General features: G+C 48.7%; 1 protein-coding gene across 3 annotated transcripts in view; it reads right to left on the bottom strand.

Annotated features, from left to right (window-relative positions):
* BAZ2B (bromodomain adjacent to zinc finger domain 2B) overlaps window positions 1–20,935 on the bottom strand; it is a 131,219-nt gene that overhangs the window by 40,038 nt on the left and 70,246 nt on the right. For all 3 annotated transcript variants that reach the window (XM_063933673.1, XM_063933674.1, XM_063933675.1), the window contains one exon: window positions 17,854–18,108. In XM_063933673.1, coding sequence (XP_063789743.1) covers window positions 17,854–18,108 — 255 coding nt within the window. The remainder of the gene's footprint in view (window positions 1–17,853; window positions 18,109–20,935) is intronic.

Raw genomic sequence — 20,935 nt, 5'->3', positions numbered from 1 at the left:
AAGAAAGCGCTGGGACATCCAGGAAGAAATAGCAGAGAGACAGTTGGAGGTACGAGTGAGGAGAGCTGGGGAGAGATCAGGGGAGGAAAGGTAGATTTGAGTGTCATCAGCACAGAGGTGATATTGGAAGATAAAAGAACTAATGAGTTCACCTAAAGAGGATGTATAGGGAGAGAAAAGGAGAGGACCAAGAACAGAACCTTGGGGGACACCAACAGCTAGTGGAAGTGGAGAGGACGTAACATCATGAGAGGAGACAGAGAAGGAACGATCAGAGAGGTAGGAGTACAGCCAGGAGAGGGCAGTATCACACAGACCAAGAGAGTGAAGGATTTGCAGTAGGAGAGGGTTGTCCACAGCATCAAAAGTAGCAGAGAGGTCAAGAAGAATAAGCAGAGAATAGTGGCCGTTAGATTTGGCTGCATGGAGGTCATTGCAGACTTTTGTGAGGGTGGTTTCAGTGGAGTGGAGAGAACGGAAACCAGACTGAAATGGGTCAAGCAGTGTGTGGGAGGAAAGAAAGGCAGTGAGGCGGTTATAGACAATAAGCTCAAGGAGTTTGCTTGGAGGCAAAAGGGAGGAGAGAGATGGGTCGATAGTTGGGAGAGGGTGTTTGGATCAATGGTCAAAAAAATGGTCAATCCCGTTACTCCCGCGATACCCGGGATTGGATTTGCCCTATGTGTTCGCCCCCCTCACATAACTCACCATACAATGGGGGAAGGCAGGTGGGAAACATCCGTGTCTCACTCGGCGTCTCTCAGTGGTGGCGGCGGACGGCGCAGTGTGACCTGTGACTGAACATCACGCTGCACGGGGGAGCCGGGAGGAGGGAGACGAGCAGCGTCTGAGCGTCCTGAGGACGCCCAACACTGATCCTTCAATCCCCGGGATTGAAGCTTCTAATCCCAGGAATGAATCCCGACTGTTTTTGGGCCTAAATCCCGGGATCCCGATCCCGGGTTTGGCCTCCCTAATCCTGATCATAGTTAATCCCATTTCTGGTCAGTGTGCCATGGTTCTGGGACAATTCGACAATCAGGAAACCCCCAAAGTGAACCCACTTGGGTTACTTATCCATAATTTGTGTTTTGCTGCTATAAACCACAAACATTAGCTTGAAATTCTTTAACCATTTAACTGGCAGAGTTGAATAAATGCTACAGGAGACCTAACCATAAACATCTACTCAGCATATCTTTTACTAAAATAGTGTTTATATAAGTTTTTACATAGAAATTATTACCCTAATTCATAAAATAGGATTTTAATACATACCGGTAAATCCTTTTCTCGTAGTCCATAAGGGATATTGGGAAATCTAGTATGATGGGGTATAGACAGGGTCCAAAGGAGCCAGTGCACTTTAAATTTATTCAACTGGGCGTGCTGGCTCCTCCCCTCTATGCCCCCTCCCACAGGCAGTTATAGGAAAAAACGTGCCGAAGGAGAAAGGACATATATGAATGAAGGAAATATGATAACAAAGAGTGGTGAGATTTACAAACCAGCACACCACTAACATACAACAACCGGCAACAGCTGGTAACAACAACAGCAAAAGCTGAACAGGTAACTACATAACAAGAACCTGCACTAAAAGTCAACGCACTGAGGCGGGCGCCCAATATCCCTTATGGACTACGAGAAAAGGATTTACCGGTAGGTAAGGGATATTGGGGAATCTAGTACGATGGGGACATCCCAAAGCTTCCAGAACGTGCGGGAACATGCGGAGACTGCTGCAGCACCGCCTGCCCAAACTGGGTATCCTCTTTGTCCAGGGTATCAAATTTGTAGAACTTCACAAAGGTGTTCTTACCCGACCAGGTAGCAGCTCGGCATAGTTGCAAGGCCGAGACTCAGGAAGAGCCCACTGATCTCGTAGAGTGGGCCTTCAGAGACTTAGGAACAGGTAAGGCTGCCGACACATAGGCCTGTTGGATAGTAAGCCTAATCCAACGAGCAATGGACTGCTCTGAAGCAGGGCAACCCTTCTTCTGCGCACCATAGAGCACGAACAAGGAATCCGTTTTTCTGACCTGAGCTATGCGCTTAACATAGATCTTCAAGGCACACACAGCATCCAATGCCTCCAGAAGAGCAGAAGCATCAGAACTGGACGGAACTACAATAGGTTGATTCAGGTGAAACGCGGAGACAATCTTCAGCAGGAACTGCTGTCTAGTCAGGAGCTCCGCTCTGTCCTCGTAAAAGACCAAGTACGGACTTTTACACGATAAGGCCCCCAATCCTGAGACACGTCGAGCAGAAGCCAGGGCCAGTAACATCACCGTCTTCCACGTGAGGTACTTGTCTTCTACCATCATCAGAGGTTCAAACCAGGAGGACTGTAGAAATGCTAACACTACATCCAAATCCCAGGGTGCCATAGGCGGCACAAAACGTGGTTGTATGTGGAGTACCCCTTGCAAGAAGGTCTGAACTTCTGGCAATACTGCCAATTTCTTCTGGAAGAAAATGGAGAGGGCTGAAATCTGGACCTTAATGGAACCCAGACGTAAGCCCTTATATACACCAGCCTGCAGGAAACGTAAGAAGCATCCCAAGTGAAACTCTGCAGGTGGATACGTGCGTTCCTCGCACCAAGAGACATATCTCCTCCAGATACGATGATAGTGTTTTGACGTCACAGGTTTCCTGGCCTGAACCATGGTAGTAATAACCTTTTTGGAAAGACCCTTGTGAGCTAGGATGTTCCGCTCAACCTCCATGCCGTCAAACGAAGTCGCCGTAAGTCCGGGTAGACAAACGTTCCTTGTTGAAGAAGTTCTCTTCTTAGTGGTAGAGGCCAAGGGTCTTCAACGGACCTGTCCAGAAGATCCGCGTACCACGCCCTCCAAGGCCAATCCGGGGCAATCAGAATTGCCTGGACACCTTGATTCCTGATTTGCTTTAGTACCCTCAGGAGCAATGGAATCGGAGGAAACAGGTAGACTAGCCGGTACAGCCAAGGCGACGCCAGTGCGTCCACTGCCCTCGCCTGGGGGTCCCTGAGCAATACCAGGGAAGATTCTTGTTGAGTCGAGAAGCCATCATGTCTATTTGTGGACAACCCCACCGGTCGATCTGCTGGAACACCAGATAGTGGAGCCCCCACTCCCCCGGGAGGAGATCGTGACGACTCAGGAAGTCCGCCTTCCAGTTGTCCACGCCCGGAATGAAGATTGCAGACAACCTTCTTGCATTTCTTTCCGCCCAGAGGAGTATTTTACACCTCTCGCATGCACGCTCTGCTTTTGTCCCTCCTTGTCGATTGATATACGCCACAGCCGTGGCGTTGTCTGACTGTACCTGGATTGCGTGATCTTTGAGCAGAGGAGAGGCCTGAAACAGAGCATTGTAGATCACCTGGAGTTCCAGAATGTTGATTGGAAGGAGGGCTTTGTGGGCTGACCACCTGATCTGGAACTGCTCTCCTTGGGTGACAGGTGCCCATCCCGTAGACTCGCATCTGTCGTGAGGAGGGTCCAATCCTGGATCCCGAAACTTCAGCCTTCCAGAAGATTGGAGGACTGGAGCCACCACAGGAGGGAAATCCTGACCTGAGGTGACAGCCAAATCATCCGGTGCATCTGCAGATGCGATCCGGATCAATTGGTCAGGAGATCCAACTGAAATGTTCTGGCATGGAACCTCCCATACTGGATCGCCTCATATGAGGCAACCATCATTCCCAACAATCTTATGCAAAGATGGACGGACACTCGAGTAGGTCGGAGCACCATGCGGACCATCTCCTGAAGTGTTTTCGCCTTGTCCTCTGGTAGAAACACCTTCTGCACCACAGTATCCAGCAACATCCCCAGAAACAGGAGCCTCTGACTTGGCTCCAGGTGGGACTTCTGTAAGCTGAGGATCCACACATGGTCTGACAGAAGATGGATGGTGTGGTCAATATGGAGCAACAAAAGCTCCCTGGATCGTGCTTTTATCAGAAGATCATCCAGATAAGGGACCACATTGACCCCCTGGACCCAGAGTTGGAACATCATCTCCGCCATCAAATTTGTGAATACCCTCGGGGCTGTGGACAGGCCAAACGGTAGTGCCTGGATTTGGATGTGATTGTCCAGTAGGGCAAACTGCAGGTACGCCTGATGAGGAGGCCAAATCGGAATATGGAGATAGACGTCCTTGATATCTAAGGAGACCATAAATTCCTGTTCTTCCAGGCCCGCAATCACTGTTTCACAGGGATTCCATCTTGAACACCTTCAAGTAAGGATTCAAGGATTTGAGATTCAAAATGGGTCTGATCGAACCGTCCGGTTTCGGCACCACAAACAGGTTTGAGTGAAACCCCTTGCCGTGTTGCGGTACTGGTACTGGAACAATGACGCAGGACTGAACCAACTTCCGGATTGCCTGTTGTAACATAACTTTCATATCCTCCAAAGCTGTTAAGCTTGATTTGAAAAATCGTTGCGGGGGAGTACTGTCAAACTCCAGCCTGTAGCCCTGAGAAACGAGATCCTGGCAGGAAGTCTCCCAGACGCGGCTGAAGTGATGCAGTCGAGTTTCCACCTCGAGATCCCCTCGGGGTGGGTGGGCACCGACATACTGAGGCCTTAGTGGAAGCAGAACCGGTGCACTGTTCCTGAGAACTGGTGCTTGCAGTTTTTCTGAACTTACCTCTGGTGCCTCTAGCGACATTGGAGGCACCTCTGGCCTTAGATCGAAATCTGTTAGACCGAAAGGACTGGACAGATGGCCCCGGATAGGAGCGTCTCGCCGGCGGGGCCCCTTAGGGGAGAAACGTGGATTTCCCAGCCGTCACTTTGGAAATCCAGGTATCCAATTCGACCCCAAAAAGACATTTCCCAGAAAAGGGAAGGGATTCCACAGTACGTATGGATTCTGCGTCTGCAATCCACTGATGCAACCACAAGGCCATGCGCGCCAATACTGCCATGGCAGAAGTCCGAGCATTGATGTTACCCATCTCCTTGAGCGAATCACAGAGGACACGGGTAGTGTCCTGAATGTGCTTCAGGATATACCGGCTGCAGTCTATACAGATTTTAGGGTAGTCTCAATCTTCCTATTCCCTGGATCCTTCATGGTAAAGGAGCCCGGGGCGGGCAGCACCGCCTTTTTAGACAGGCGAGAGACTGAGACATCCACCCCACGGGGTTCCTCCCCAAATTTTCTACCTTCAGGAGCAAATGGGAAAGTGCGCAAAAACTTTTTGGACACTTGGAATTTTTTGTCTGGATTTTTCGAGGCCCATTTGACTTTGTAGAATCAGGGAAAGTGACATTAGGCTTGTTTTGTACAAAGAAAAACGACTGCTGTGACGCAGCATCCTCTAGAGGGAGCTTTAACACATCCCTTATAGCCAAAAATAAGATTTTAAACCTACCGGTAAATCTTTTTCTCCTAGTCCGTAGAGGATGCTGGGGACTCCGTAAGGACCATGGGTTATAGACTGGCTCCGCAGGAGACATGGGCACTATAAAGAACTTTAGAATGGGTGTGCACTGGCTCCTCCCTCTATGCCCCTCCTCCAGACCTCAGTTAGAGAAACTGTGCCCAGAGGAGATGGACAATACGAGGAAAGGATTTTGTTAATCTAAGGGCAAGATTCATACCAGCCCACACCATCCACACCGTATAACCTGGAATATACGCAACCAGTTAACAGTATGAACAAAAACAGTATCAGCTAAAGACTGATCTCAACTGTAACATAACCCTTATGTAAGCAACAACTATATACAAGCCTTACAGATTTTGTCCGCACTGGGACGGGCTCCCAGCATCCTCTATGGACTAGGAGAAAAAGATTTACCGGTAGGTTTAAAATCTTATTTTCTCTTACGTCCTAGAAGATGCTGGGAACTCCGTAAGGACCATGGGGTTTCTTCCAAAGCTCCAGACCGGGCGGGAGAGTGCGGACGACTCTGCAGCACCGACTGAGCAAACGCAAGGTCCTCATCAGCCAGGGTATCAAACTTATAGAACTTAGCAAAAGTGTTTGAACCTGACCAGGTAGCTGCTCGGCAAAGCTGTAAAGCCGAGACGCCTCGGGCAGCCGCCCAAGAAGAGGCCACCTTCCTAGTGGAATGGGCCGCTACCGAATTTGTTAACGGCAATCCTGCCGTAGAATGAGCCTGCTGAATCGTGTAACAGATCCAGCGACCAATAGTCTGCTTCGAAGCAGGAGCGCCAACTTTGTTGGCTGCATACAGGACAAACAGTGCCTCTGTTTTCCTAACTCGAGCCATCCTGGCTACATAGATTTTTAAGGCCCTGACTACATCCAGGGACTTGGAATCCTCCAAGTCACTCGTAGCCACAGGCACCACAATAGGTTGGTTCATATGAAATGAAGAAACCACCTTAGGCAAAAATTGAGGACGAGTCCTCAACTTTGCTTTATCCACATGGAAGGTCAAATAGGGGCTCTTGTGAGACAAGGCCGCCAATTCGGACACCCGCCTTGCAGATGCCAAGGCCAACAACATGACCACCTTCCAAGAGAGAAATTTCAATTCAACAGTTTGAAGAGGTTCAAACCAGTGAGACTTCGGGAACCGTAACACCACGTTAAGGTCCCAAGGTGCCCCTGGGGGTACAAAAGGAGGCTGGATGTGCAGCACTCCTTTTACAAAAGTCTGGACTTCTGGGAGAGAAGCCAATTCCTTCTGAAAGAAAATAGACAGGGACGAAATCTGTACCTTAATGGAGCCTAATTTTAGGCCCATATCCACTCCTGTCTGTAGAAAGTGAAGAAAACGGCCCAGATGGAAATCTTCCGTAGGAGCATTCTTGGCTTCACACCAAGATACATACTTCCTCCAGATACGGTGATAATGTTTTGCCGTCACCTCCTTCCTAGCCTTTATCAGAGTAGGGATGACTTCCTCCGGAATACCTTTCCCAGCTAGGATTCAGCGTTCAACCGCCATGCCGTCAAACGTAACCGCGGTAAGTCTTGGAACACACAGGGCCCCTGTTGTAACAGGTCCTCCCTGAGAGGAAGAGGCCATGGATCTTCTGTGAGCATCTCCTGAGATCTGAATACCAGGCCCTTCGAGGCCAATCTGGAACAATGAGTATTGTTTTCACTCTTTTTTGTCTTATTATTCTCAATATTTTTGAGAGGAAGAGGGGGGAATACATAGACCGACTGAAACACCCAAGGTGTCACCAGGGCGTCCACCGCTACTGCCTGAGGGTCCCTTGACCTGGCACAATACCTCCGAAGCTTCTTGTTGAGGCGTGACGCCATCACGTCTATGTGAGGAATTCCCCGAAGACTTGTTATCTCTGTAAAAACTTCTTTATGAAGTCCCCACTCTCCTGGATGGAGATCGTGTCTGCTGAGGAAGTCTGCTTCCCAGTTGTCCACTCCCGGAATGAAGACCGCTGACAGAGCGCTTACGTGATTTTCCGCCCAGCGAAGAATCCTGGTGGCTTCCACCATTGCCACTCTGCTCCTTGTCCCGCCTTGGCGGTTTACATGAGCCACGGCTGAGACGTTGTCTGACTGAATCAGAACCGGTAGGTCGCGAAGAAGATTCTCCGCTTGTCGTAGGCCGTTGTATATGGCCCTCAATTCCAGTACGTTGATGTGTAGACAAGCCTCCTGGTTTGACCATAGCCCCTGAAAATTTCTTCCTTGTGTGACTGCTCCCCATCCTCGGAGGCTCGCGTCCGTGGTCACCAGAACCCAGTCCAGAATGCCGAACCTGCGACCCTCTAGAAGGTGAGCACTTTGCAGCCACCACAGGAGAGACACCCTGGCCTGGGGGGACAGGCTTATCTTCTGATGTATTTGTAGATGGGACCCGGACCACTTGTCCAGGAGGTCCCACTGAAACGTCCTTGCATGAAACCTGCCGAAGGGGATGGCCTCGTAGGCTGCCACCATTTTACCCAGAACTCGAGTGCATTTATGAACAGACACTCTTTTTAGTTTTAGCAAGTCTCTGACCATGTTCTGGAGGTCCTGGGCTTTTTCCATTGGGAGAAAAACCCTCTTCTGTTCCGTGTCCAGAATCATGCCTAGGAATGATAGTCGAGTCGTTGGAATCAATTGTGACTTTGGCAGACTGAGAATCCAACCGTGTTGTTGTAGCACTCTCAGGGAGAGCGACACGCTCTTCTGCAATTGATCTCTCGATCTTGCTTTTATCAGGAGATCGTCCAAATATGGGATAATTGTGACTCCCTGCCTGCGCAGGAGCACCATCATCTCCGCCATCACCTTGGTGAAAATCCTCGGGGCCGTGGAAAGCCCAAACGGCAACGTCTGAAACTGGTAATGACAGTCCTGTACAGCGAATCTCAGGTTGCCTGATGAGGAGGATATATGGGGACATGAAGGTATGCATCCATTATGTCTAGTGATACCATAAAATCCCCCCTTCCAGGCTGGAGATCACAGCCCGGAGCGATTCCATCTTGAATTTGAACTTTCTCAAGTACAGGTTTTGGGATTTTAGATTTACAATGGGTCTGACCGAACCTTCCGGCTTCGGGACCACGAACAGGGTCGAATAGTACCCTTTCCCCTGTTGGACTAGGGGAACCTTGACAATCACTTGCTGTTGATACAGCTTTTGAATTGCAGCGAACACTACTTCCCTCTCTGGGGGAGAAGCTGGCAAGGCCGACTTGAAAAATCGTCGATGGGGCACCTCTTCGAATTCCAGTTTGTAGCCTTGGGATACAATATCCATCGCCCAAGGATCCACGTCTGACAGAACCCAGACCTGGCTGAAGAGTCGAAGACGTGCCCCCACCGGTGCGGACTCCCTCAGTGAAGCCCCAGCGTCATGCGGTGGATTTAGTAGAAGCCGGGGAGGACTTCTGCTCCTGGGAACTAGCCGGAGCAGGTGCTCTCTTTCCTCTACCCTGATCTCTGGTGAGGAAAGATGAGCCCCGACCTCTTCTGGACTTACGCGACCGAAAGGACTGCATCTGATATTGTGGAGTTTTCTTTTGCTGCGGGGGAACAAAAGGCAAAAAGGTAGATTTACCCGCGGTAGCTGTGGCAACCAGGTCCGCGAGACCTTCCCCAAATAAAACTTCACCTTTGTATGGCAAAACCTCCATATGCTTCTTTGAGTCCGCATCACCCGTCCATTGTCGGGTTCACAGGGCTCGCCTAGCAGAAATCGCCATGGCGTTGGCTCTCGAACCCAGCAGCCCAACGTCTCTTTGAGCGTCCCTCATATATAAGACTGCGTCTTTAATGTGGCCTAAGGTCAATAAAATGGTATCCCTATCTAGGGTATCAAGGTCAGCTGACAAGGTATCTGTCCAAGCTGCAACTGCACTACACACCCATGCCGATGCTATTGCCGGTCTGAGCAATGCACCGGTATGCGCATAAATAGACTTTAAAGTAGTTTCCTGTCTGCGATCCACAGGATCTTTGAGGGCTGCCGTGTCCGGCGACGGCAGCGCCACTTTCTTGGACAGGCATGTTAAAGCCTTGTCCACCCTGGGTGAGGATTCCCAACGTACCCTGTCCTGTGCAGGGAAAGGATACGCCATAAGAATCCTCTCGGGAATCTGCAGTTTTTTATCTGGAGTTTCCCAAGCTTTTTCAAATAACTCGTTCAGCTCATGGGATGGGGGAAAGGTTACCTCAGGTTTCTTTTCCTTAGACATGCGCACCCTCGTGTCAGGGACCGAGGGGTCATCTGTGATATGCAAAACATCTTTTATTGCAATAATCATATAATGAATACTTTTGGCCACCCTTGGGTGTAACCTCGCCTCATCGTAGTCGACACTGGAGTCAGAATCCGTGTCGGTATCAGTGTCTGCTATTTGGGATAGGGGACGTTTCAGAGATCCAGAAGGGCCCGGTGACCCAGCCGAAGCCATGGATTGACTCCCTGCTTTTTCCCTGGACTCTGCTTTGTCCAATCTCTTATGCAATAAGGTCACATTTGCATTTAAAACATTCCACATGTCCATCCAATCATGAGTCGGCGTTGCCGACGTAGACACCACAATCATCTGGTCCACCTTCTCCTTAGCTGAGCCTTCCGCATCAGACATGCCGACACACTCGTACCGACACCCCCCCACACACAGGGATATAGTTATAAGGAGACAGTTCCCCAATAAGGCCCTTTGGAGAGACAGAGAGAGAGTATGCCAGCACACACCCAGCGCCAACTGACACTGGAAAATAAACTGCCAGATAATAGCGCTTTTTATATTAATCACTGTGTTAATACACTCACTGCGCCTTACAAGTGCCCCCCCCCCCCTCTTTTCAGCCCTGTGTCACCGTGTTCAGCAGGGGAGATACCGGGGAGCCAGCTTCTCTGCAGATCTCTGTGGAGAAAATGGCGCTGGTTAGTGCTGAGGGACCAAGCTCCGCCCCCTCCAGCGGCGGGCTTCGGTCCCGCTCAAATCTCAAAACTGGCGGGGGATTTAAAGAATAACTGCCTCCGCAGTGCCTATTATAATGCCAGATATAGAGGTTATTATTGCTGCCCAGGGCGCCCCCCCTGCGCCCTGCACCCATCAGTGCCCGCTAGTGTGTGTAGTGTGTGGGAGCAATGGCACGCAGCGGTAACGCGCTTACCTCAGTGAAGATCTGAAGTCTTCTGCCGCCTTAAAGTCTTCTTTTCTTCTTATACTCACCCGGCTTCAATCTTCCGGCTCTGTGAGGAGGACGCGGGCGCGGCTCTGGGACTAACGGCGGGGGGAGACCTGCGTTCCGACTCCCTCTGGAGCTAATGGTGTCCTGTAGCCTAAGAAGCAGAGCCTATCACTTAAGTAGGTCTGCTTCTCTCTCCTCAGTCCCACGATGCAGGGAGCCTGTTGCCAGCAGTACTCCCTGAAAATAAAAAACCTAACAAAATTCTTTTTCAGAGAAACTCAGGAGAGCTCCCCTGTAGTGCACCCAATCTCCTCTGGGCACAGGATCTAACTGAGGTCTGGAGGAGGGGCATAGAGGGAGGAGCCAGTGCACACCCATTCTAAAGTTCTTTATAGTGCCCATGTCTCCTGCGGAGCCCGTCTATACCCCATGGTCCTTACGGAGTCCCCAGCATCCTCTAGGACGTAAGAGAAATGAGGGGTTCAATACCCTGTGCAGCATCGGGATCCCCACTAACAGGGGGGGGGGGGGGGGGGGGGGAGACCAGATATCCAGCGTGTCTGAGGATCAGGAAGTGCTGTGTGTGCTGTCTGTGCTGCAGTAAGCAGAGTAAGGTGCCAAAACGCCTCAGGTCCCGCTCTGAGGTAGCTCTGCCCCCTCCAATGGCGCCGGAGTTAAATACATATATTATACTGGCAAAAGTCTCCTTTTAAGCTTAAAACATCACACAAGTGCTAGTCAAGCCCTTTTGTGTCAGTTATACACAGGGAATCTTAGCGGGACCCCCCCTGGGAGGGTCCCGTACGCCGCACCCGTGGTAAACCGCACCTTGAACTGGGGGATTCCCCTAGCGGGGCCCCCAATTTGTACTCACCACCGCTGAACAACAACGCCTCAAGACGGTGGTCCTACAGCGGGGAAGCAGCTCCGCACCTCGTAAGGCCGATGACCGTTCCCCCCGCCCCCCCCCCCCCCCCCCCCCTCCAACTCCCACGGTGCAGGTATGGTGTTGCCAAGACAAAATATCAAAAATAATAAAAGTTTAAAAGAAACTGAAGAAAACTCTCTGGAGCTGCAGAGTGTGAATTCTCTCCTGAGGGCACATTTTTCTAAACTGCCTGTGGGAGGGGCATAGAGGGGAGGAGCCAGCACACCCAGTGAAGAAATTTAAAGTGCACTGGCTCCTTTGGACCCCGTCTATACCGCATTGTACTAGATTCCCCAATATCTCTTATGGATGCTAGAGAAAAAAATAGGATTTTGGTACTTACCAGGTAAATCCTTTTCTTTGAATCCATAGGGGGCACTGGAGTACTCTTGGGATATGGACGGCATCCGTAGGAAACAGCACTGAAAATTTAGAACACTCCACCCCTCCATATCCCCGAGTACCTCAGTGTTTTTTACTGAGCCGAACAGGAACTATAGAGAGGTTGACAATGGAGTATTACATATAACATAACGGACAACAACAAAGTTGACACATAACGTTACTGACAACTAAACAGTTGACACCATAACCAGCACTTGATAATTTGAACAAGTCGGTGAGAGTGTGTTACCATAAGATCCCCTGAACTTACCACAAACTAGGTAAAACTGCTCTGGGTGGGCGTCCAGTGCCCCTTATGGATTCAAAGAAAAGGATTTACCTGGTAAGTACCAAAATCCTATTTTCTTTTTCATCCACTAGGGGTCACTGGAGTACTCTTGGGACGTACCAAAGCTTCCCCCGTGGGCGGGAGAGCTGTTTGGCACCTGTAACACTAGGCGGCCAAAGCTAGATGCTGATGCCGCAAACGTATCAAACTTGTAAAAGCGCACAAATGTGTGCACTGAAGACCATGTAGCCGCACGGCAAAGCTGCGTCGTAGAAGCTCCCCGACCAGCTGCCCATAAAGTTCCCACAGAACGTGTGGAATGAGCGGTTACTGATGTAGGCGGCTGTAACCTAGCATGAAGGTAAGCCTGACGTATGGTCAGTTTTATCCATCTGGATAAGGTTTGTTTAGACGCTGGCCAACCCATCTTGGCAGCATCATAGAGAACAAACAACGTATCCGTCTTACGAACTGAAGACGTTCGGGATACATAAACGCGTAATGCGCGTACCACATCCAGAGTTCCAGAATGTGCTGTCAACACAGGAACTACTATTGGTTGATTGATGTGAAAAGATGACACTACCTTTGGTAAGAAAGCGGGATTCGTCCGAAGTTCTGCTCTGTCATCATGAAACACCAAATACGGTGACTTGCATGACAAGGCACCCAAATCTGAAACACGCCTTGCCGAAGCTAAGGCTAGAAGAAAAATTGTTTTCCAAGTGAGAAACTTTATATCCACTTGCTGTAAGGGTTCAAAATATGAAGACTGTAAGAAATCTAAAACCAGATTCAAGTCCCATGGCGCTGTAGGTGGAATGAATGGAGGCTGTACTCTGAGGACACCTTGGAGAAAAGTGCGTATAGACGGCAATAGAGCCAATCGTCTTTGAAAGTAAATTGACAAAGCAGATACCTGCACCTTTAGTGTAGATAAACGCAGTCCTCCATCCAACCCCGTTTGTAGAAATAACAAAAGGCGGGATAACTTGAAAAATGATGTCGGAAACTTCCGAGCTTCACACCAACCTATATAGGCACTCCATATTCTGTAATAATGAGCTGCCGTAACCGGCTTCCTAGCTCGTAACATGGTTGGTATAACCGATTCTGGAATGCCCTCTCTTCTTAAGAGGGCGGTCTCAACAGCCACCCCGTCAAACGCAGCCGCGCTAAATCGGGGTAAAGGAACGGACCCTGTTGTAACAGGTCTGGACGTAGTGGGAGCGGCCAAGGATCGTCTGCGAGTAGTCCTTGGAGATCCGAGAACCAAGCTCTCCGAGGCCAATGAGGCGCCACTAGTATGACTGTGACAGACTCTCTTTTGATCCGTTTTAGCACCAGAGGGAGCAACGGAAACAGTGGAAACAGATACACAAGACTGTACGGCCACGCGACAGTGAGAGCATCCACCGCCACTGCCTTTGGATCTCTTGTTCTGGACACATACTGAAGCGTTTGGTGATTGTGTCGAGATGCCATCAGGTCCACCTGAGGATAACCCCATCGCTGAACCAACATGTGAAACACTTCTGGATTTAATGCCCATTCTCCTGGATGAAAATCCCGACGACTGAGATAATCCGCTTCCCAGTTGTCCACTCCCGGAATGAACACGGCCGACAATATCACCTGGTGGCATTCCGCCCAATTGAGGATTCGAGCTACTTCTCGCATTGCCATGCGGCTTCTCGTTCCTCCTTGTTTGTTGATGTATGCGACCGCCGTCGCATTGTCTGACTGCACTTGGACAGGCTGAGAGCGAATCATGTGCACTGCTTGCCGTAGCGCATTGTAAATTGCGCGGAGTTCCAGGACATTTATAGACCGCAATCTTTCGTGATCCGCCCAGAGACCCTGGAGCTGACAATTTTGAATTACCGCTCCCCAACCTCTGAGACTGGCGTCCATCGTTAGAATTATCCAATTCCAGCCTCCGAACAGTCTCCCTGCGGTTAAATTGTGTTCCTTGAGCCACCAGAGCAGAGACACTCTTGCCCTTGGCGACAACCTCACCCTATGGTGAATCTGCAGATGCGAGCCCGACCACTGGGCGAGCACATTCAGTTGAAATGGACGCGAGTGAAATCTTCCGAACTGAAGCGCTTCGAAAGCTGCCACCATTGTGCCTAAGAGGCGAATGCACAAGTGTACAGACACTGTGCGTGGCTTGAGCACTAATTGTACTAGATGGCGTAGAATTTGTACTTTCTGTTGTGGTAGGTAAATTCTTTGATTGACCGTATCGAGAATCATACCTAGGAATTGAAGTCGTTGAGACGGAATTAGATGTGATTTCTTGAAGTTGACAATCCAACCGTGGTGAACCAGTACATCGTACGTTTGCAGCGCATGTTGGAGAAGCATCTGTTGAGACGGAGCTTTGATGAGCAGATCGTCTAAATACGGAACTATTGTCACTCCCAGGGATCTGAGATGAGCTATCATCACAGACATCACTTTGGTGAATACCCGAGGCGCTGACGACAGGCCAAACGGTAGAGCCTGAAACTGGTAATGGTTCTGGCGTATTGCAAACCGCAAGAATTTCTGATGAGGCTGCCAAATTGGAATGTGTAAGTACGCATCCTTGAGATCTAGCGCAATCATAAATTCCTTTGGCTCTAAACCCGCAATCACGGAATGCAGAGACTCCATCTTGAATCTGTAGTAAGTTACGTACTGATTGAGACCCTTTAAGTTCAATATTGGTCTGACTGAGCCATCCGGCTTCGGTACCACAAACAGACTGGAATAATAACCCTGACCCTGTTGATGTACAGGGACCGGAATCAAAACTGCTGAATCCAGTAGGGACTAAATGGCAATTTGCAGATCCGCCCTCTTGTCGTCCGACAGAGGCAATCCTGTCTTGAAAAACCGCAGAGGCGGAAGACAGTCGAACTCTATTTTGTAACCTTTTAACACTAAATTGCGGATCCACCCATCCGCGGATGTGTGGAACCACGCCAAATGGAACGTCTGAAGGCGTGCTCCCACAATCGGAGAACCGAGATGGGCTGGTAGCCCGTCATGCCACTGGTTTGTCGGTAACCTTAGCGTCCTGGCGACTTGTGTTGGTTTGTTGGAAACCACGTCCACGACCACGTCTAGCAGGCGTGGCTGTTCCTCTGGCACGTCCTCGAAAGGACTGAGGTCTAAAGGATTTGAACGAAGGTCCAGCGTACCTCCTTCTTGATACCGGTGGAGGCAATGGTAAGAAAACAGACTTTCCTCCCGTAGCCTCAGCAATCCATGCGTCCAATTCAGGACCAAACAACTTCTTGCCATCGTCAGGCAACGCCTCTATACCTCGTTTGACCTCTGCCTCCGCATGATAAGCATGCAGCCAGAGTGCTCTTCGTGCCGTAACTAGCGACGATGAAATACGAGAAGTGAGCTGACAGACGTCAGTAGACGCTGTACAGAGATACTCTACAGCCTCACCCATTTGATTTGCAAGAAGTATCAGGTTTTCGTCATGTAAAGCAGATTTGAGTTCTGTAATCCATATTATGAGCGCCTTAGTGACCCAGATGCCAACCAATCCAGGTCTCAGCATCACTCCTGCTGCTACATACATGGACTTTAGCATAGTTTCTATCTTGCGATCTGAAGGGTCTTTAAGCGTAGTAGCTGCTGGCACTGGTATGGTTAATTTCTTGGTAAGCTTCGACACTGACGAATCCACTATTGGTGGATTCTCCCATGAACATGTTACCGAGTCTAGAAACGGGTAACTAGACTTAAATCTGCGAGGTATAGAAAACCGTTTATCTGGATTCTGTCGTGTTTCTACTAACATCTGATTAAGAGATTCCGAGACAGGAAAACTTATTGGAGTTTTTTGTCATTTAGTAAATACGACCTGATCATTTGTGAGAGGCTCCTCAGTTTCAGTAAACTTCAGAGACTGACGCACCGCTCTGATGAGATCATCAATGCCGGAACTGTTAAAATCCTCACCATCTGACTCCACTTCGCCCTCCTCACCCTCATCTTGTTCCGTGAGATCTGGCATGGAATCGTCAGAATGCAAAATAGCAGAAACTGGAAAATCATAAGACATATGAAATTTATCCCGTTTACCCAAAATGGATTTGGACCTTACGCAAGGCTGAGACGCCTCCGGTAGTTCTGGCGGTCTCACCCTAGACTCAGATCTTGCCGTTTCCCGCTCCTGTCGAGCGGCGGTCAATTCTGATTGCAACCCAGCCAGTACATTTGCTAACATTTCCCAAGGAGGGTTCGGTGAGGAAATTGGTTGTAAAACTGGAGCAGAAATTGTATTCTGAACCGAATCCACAAAACATACTGTACATGTGGTAGATCCATCTGGTAACACACTGCTACAGACTTTGCAATTATGCTTTTTAGTTTTTGCTGGTGCCTTACTCATTATGGCGACAGACAATACAATACACAAAAAACAGACACTTGCACGACTCAGTAAAATAGTAGTAAGGTGTCTCTATATATATATATATATAATATATATATATATATATATATCTGCCCAAGTGCAGTACACGTGGCCAGTACTATGAAATGTGATCCCAAATTCCCACTAACACCCCTGCGCCTCCGGTGGAGTAGAGATGTAGTACTGGAACGTTCTGGAATCACAGAGGAAGACACAGGAAGCATGGTTAAAATGGCTGCCATGCTTAACTTATAATCACAGTGCAGTATTCATACTGATATTATAAACAGCCTGTGTAACCATCCCTGCCAATATAAAACAGCCTACAGCCTTTATATCATACTGCTGATGTTGCTGCTGTACCTTCTCCCCCACCCCCCCGCGTCTGCTCCGTTGCGGATGCAGTGCGGCCCGGGCAGCGGGCACGTGGGGCCGCCAGCGGGACCTGGAAGCGGGACGGGGAGCGCGCTGTGAAGCACTATGATTACCAGAGCAGCGGTGGCTTGTCAGCGGCGGTGTGAGCAGTGCTCTGAGAAGCGGCGGCCGGAGCAACGGGCGGGGTATGACCAGCGGCGACCGGAGCAGCGGGCGGGCTATGACAAGCGGCGGCCGGAGCAGCGGGTGGGCTATGAGAAGCGGCGGCCGGAGCAGCGGCGGCGGGTCAGTAGAGGGAACCCAGTGTAAATCAATGTCCCCACACCTCGGGGCGGCAGCGGGAGCTGTCCGCCCCGCACACATACCTGCACTCCCTTGTGGTGAGGCTCCGACGGGGCTTCTCAGTAAGCGCCGGCCAGCCTGTGTGCAGGAGATCTCTGTGTGGCTGTGAGGGTGCTCATTCAGTGAGGACCGACACGCCACTGCTGCTATCAGCAGCTTGCACTATCCCTGACCCTGCCTTTTGGAAGGGGGAAAGGGAAGTATATAAAATAGAAAAAATATTAAAAAAATAAATAAAATAAATCAAAGTAATTGTTGACTCAGCCACAGAGCTGTTACTACGTCGAGCACAGAAAAAACACTGAGGTACTCGGGGATATGGAGGGGTGGAGTGTTCTAAATTTAAATATTCAGTGCTGTTTCCTACGGAAGCCGTCCATATCCCAAGAGTACTCCAGTGACCCCTAGTGGATGAAAAAGAAATGTACATTTATGATGTAAAAATATGCACCAGTTAAATGATAAACACTCCATGTCATGATTAGACTGCAACCAACACTGTAGTCATTTACCTTATAGCCTGGTGGGACTCCCGGGTCACAAACAGCTGCAGACAGCAGCCTTACCAACAGGTCTTGTACTTCTCCCATGCTATCCTCTATATTTAATAAGCCTTCTTGAAATATACTCAGAGATGGGACATCAGCATGCACATCGAAGTCCAAAACTTTCCCGAAGTTACGTAAGAACTGCACCACCATGAGACAATTTGAGAAAGTGCTACCGGAAAGAACCAAACCTGGGATACGTTGCAGTTCTGGCAAAGGCTACAAGACACAAAAGCGAGAAGGTTTCCGCACAGGTTAACTTCAACAGACCCCAATAAAAGATATTTTACCGAATAGGACTATACGGTATAAAGGGTGTGCAACCTGCTACCAGTTAGACAGCTATACTACAAAAAGAAAAAGGGATAGCAATATGGTGCACTTAGTCGACTTTACAGAGAAATAGATATTAAAATACAACTTTTAATCAGTATGTATAAACTAAAATAAATCCCCCACCTAGGTAGTTAAAAAGCAAAAATATTAATAGATAGAAAATAGATGGAAATTGTAGAATATTAAAATATCACACTAGGGTGCTCATTGAAACTCCTGCTAAATCTTTATTGCAATGACACAAATGTCACTAAATAATGCAAATATTTCTGTGACAACAATTATACTAGTTGGTAACAAAGAACGGTCTCACAAATGTGAATACTCTGGTATGTATTTAGATATCAGTAATTGACTCAGGTAAATCAGAGATCACTTCCCTTTTAGGGGTATATGCAATTGCGGTCAAATTCCCGAAAATGACGAAAAACGGGACATTTTCGCCCCCCCCAAAAAAAAATCGACAATGCAATTCAGTACTTTTCGTCAAAAAAACTGACTTTCCAAATTCGACTTTTTGAAATTCGACATTTGACAAATTCGACATTTCTGCAATGGTACAAATGCAGCATTTCGACAAAAGTATATTCAATTGAAGATTGTAAATTCGACAACAGTACTTTTAGACAGTAAATTCGTCATTTTCAATCCGCCTGACTTTGCTGGCAGAATCTAATACAAAAATGTAAAAACATGTTTTTTTTGTGTTTTTTTTTTTTATTGGTAATAGCATATCTATTTATATTAGAAGGGATTAGGTACTTGGTTTGTCTATTTAGGAGGCACAAGTATTTTTTATATATTTTTAAAAATATATATATTTTTTTATGGAATGGGTTAAAAATCAGAAAAAAAAATGCGTGGGGTCCCCCCTCCTAAGCATAACCAGCCTAGGGCTCTTTGAGCCGGTCCTGGTTGTAAAAATACGGGGGGGAAATGACAAGGGATCCCCCGTATTTTTAGAACCAGCACCGGGCTCTGCGTCCGGTCCTGGTGCCAAAAATACGGGGGACAAAAAGCGTAGGGGTCCCCCGAATATTTGGATCCAGCACCGGGCTCCACTAGCTGGGGAGATAATGCCACAGCCGGGGGACACTTTGATATCGGCCCCTGCGGCCGTGCCATTAAAACCTCAACTAGTCACCCCTGGCCGGGGTACCCTAGAGGAGTGGGGACCCCTTCAATCAAGGGGTCCCCCCCCTCCAGCCACCCAAGGGCCAGGGGTGAAGCCCGAGGCTGTCCCCCCCATCCATGGGCTGCGGATGGGAGGCTGATAGCCTTTTGTGAAATGAAAGAATATTGTTTTCTGCTGCAGAACTACAAGTCCCAGCAAGCCTCCCCCGCAAGCTGGTACTTGGAGAACCACAAGTACCAGCATGCGGGGGGGAAACGGGCCCGCTGGTACCTGTAGTTCTACTGCAAAAAAAATACCCAAATAAAAACAGGACACGCACACCTTGAAAGTACAACTTTATTACATACATGTCGACACACACACATACTTACATATGTTGACACGACGTTCGGTCCACTTGTCCAAGTAGAATCCACGGGGTGTACCTGAAAATAAAATCATACTCACCTAAATCCAGTGTCCAGTGATATTTGTAATCCATGTACTCGGCAAAATAAAAAAACGCATTTACCCGATCCACACGGACTGAAAGGGGTCCCATGTTTACACATGGGACCCCTTTCCTCGAATGCTGAGACCCCCTGTGACTCCTGTCACAGAAGGTCCCTTCAGGCAATCAGGTAGCGCCACGTCCTGGCACTCTCCTGATTCCTTATGTGAGTCTGAGCTGGCAGACAGCGCATCGCACAGTACCTCCATTAGTTTCAATGGTGGGAACTTTGCGGTCAGCGGTGGGGTTACCCGGTGACCTCACCGCTGACCGCAAAGTTCCCACCATTAAAGATAATGGAGGGGGCTGTGCGATGCGCGTCAGACAACTCTGACGCGCATACAGCCAATCAGGAGAGTGCCACGACGTGGCGCTCCCTGATTGGCTGAAGGGACCTTCTGTGACAGCAGTCACGGGGGGTCTCTACATTCGGGGAAAGGGGTCCCATGCCCGAGGCTGGTTATGCTTAGGAGGGGGGACCCAACGCAATTTTTTTTCGGGTTTTTTACCGTTTTTTTTACATTTTTAAAAATCGAATCAAAATCCATCAATTGGCCCGTTTTTCGACAGCGGGACTGTCGAATACGTTTTTTATTGAATATGTCGAATTCCGGCACCCGCCGGCCGGAATTCGACGGTCGAATTGTGTTGAATTAAAAAAACGGGCGAAAAATTGCCGCAATTCGCCCGGAATTGCATATACCCCTTAATCTGGAAACGAATATATGTGATAGGGGTAACTAACCAGTAATCCTTACCTATAGGAGATGATTTCTAAACCTGTATATGCAGGTATAACTGTGAATTAATGTGGGAGACAAATATCACAAGATTGTGATATATATCCAGAATTGTCTAATACGTCTGGAATGGATCAGTTATCACTAGGGAAATATCTACAGTCACTCTTAATGGTGACCAATCAGCTGTTTCATTTCAGTATATTTGTTAAATCTATATTCCTATTATATTTTGATAATTCCCATTGTCTCCCTATATGATCTCAGATGATGTCACACCCCTCTCACAGGATATATGAATACTAATCAAATTACCACAATCTATTAGGAATCACCACATAGATA

Source organism: Pseudophryne corroboree, chromosome 7 (assembly GCF_028390025.1).
Source record: "Pseudophryne corroboree isolate aPseCor3 chromosome 7, aPseCor3.hap2, whole genome shotgun sequence".
Classification (NCBI taxonomy): Eukaryota; Metazoa; Chordata; class Amphibia; order Anura; family Myobatrachidae; genus Pseudophryne; species Pseudophryne corroboree.
This window is presented reverse-complemented; position numbering and strand designations above follow the sequence as displayed.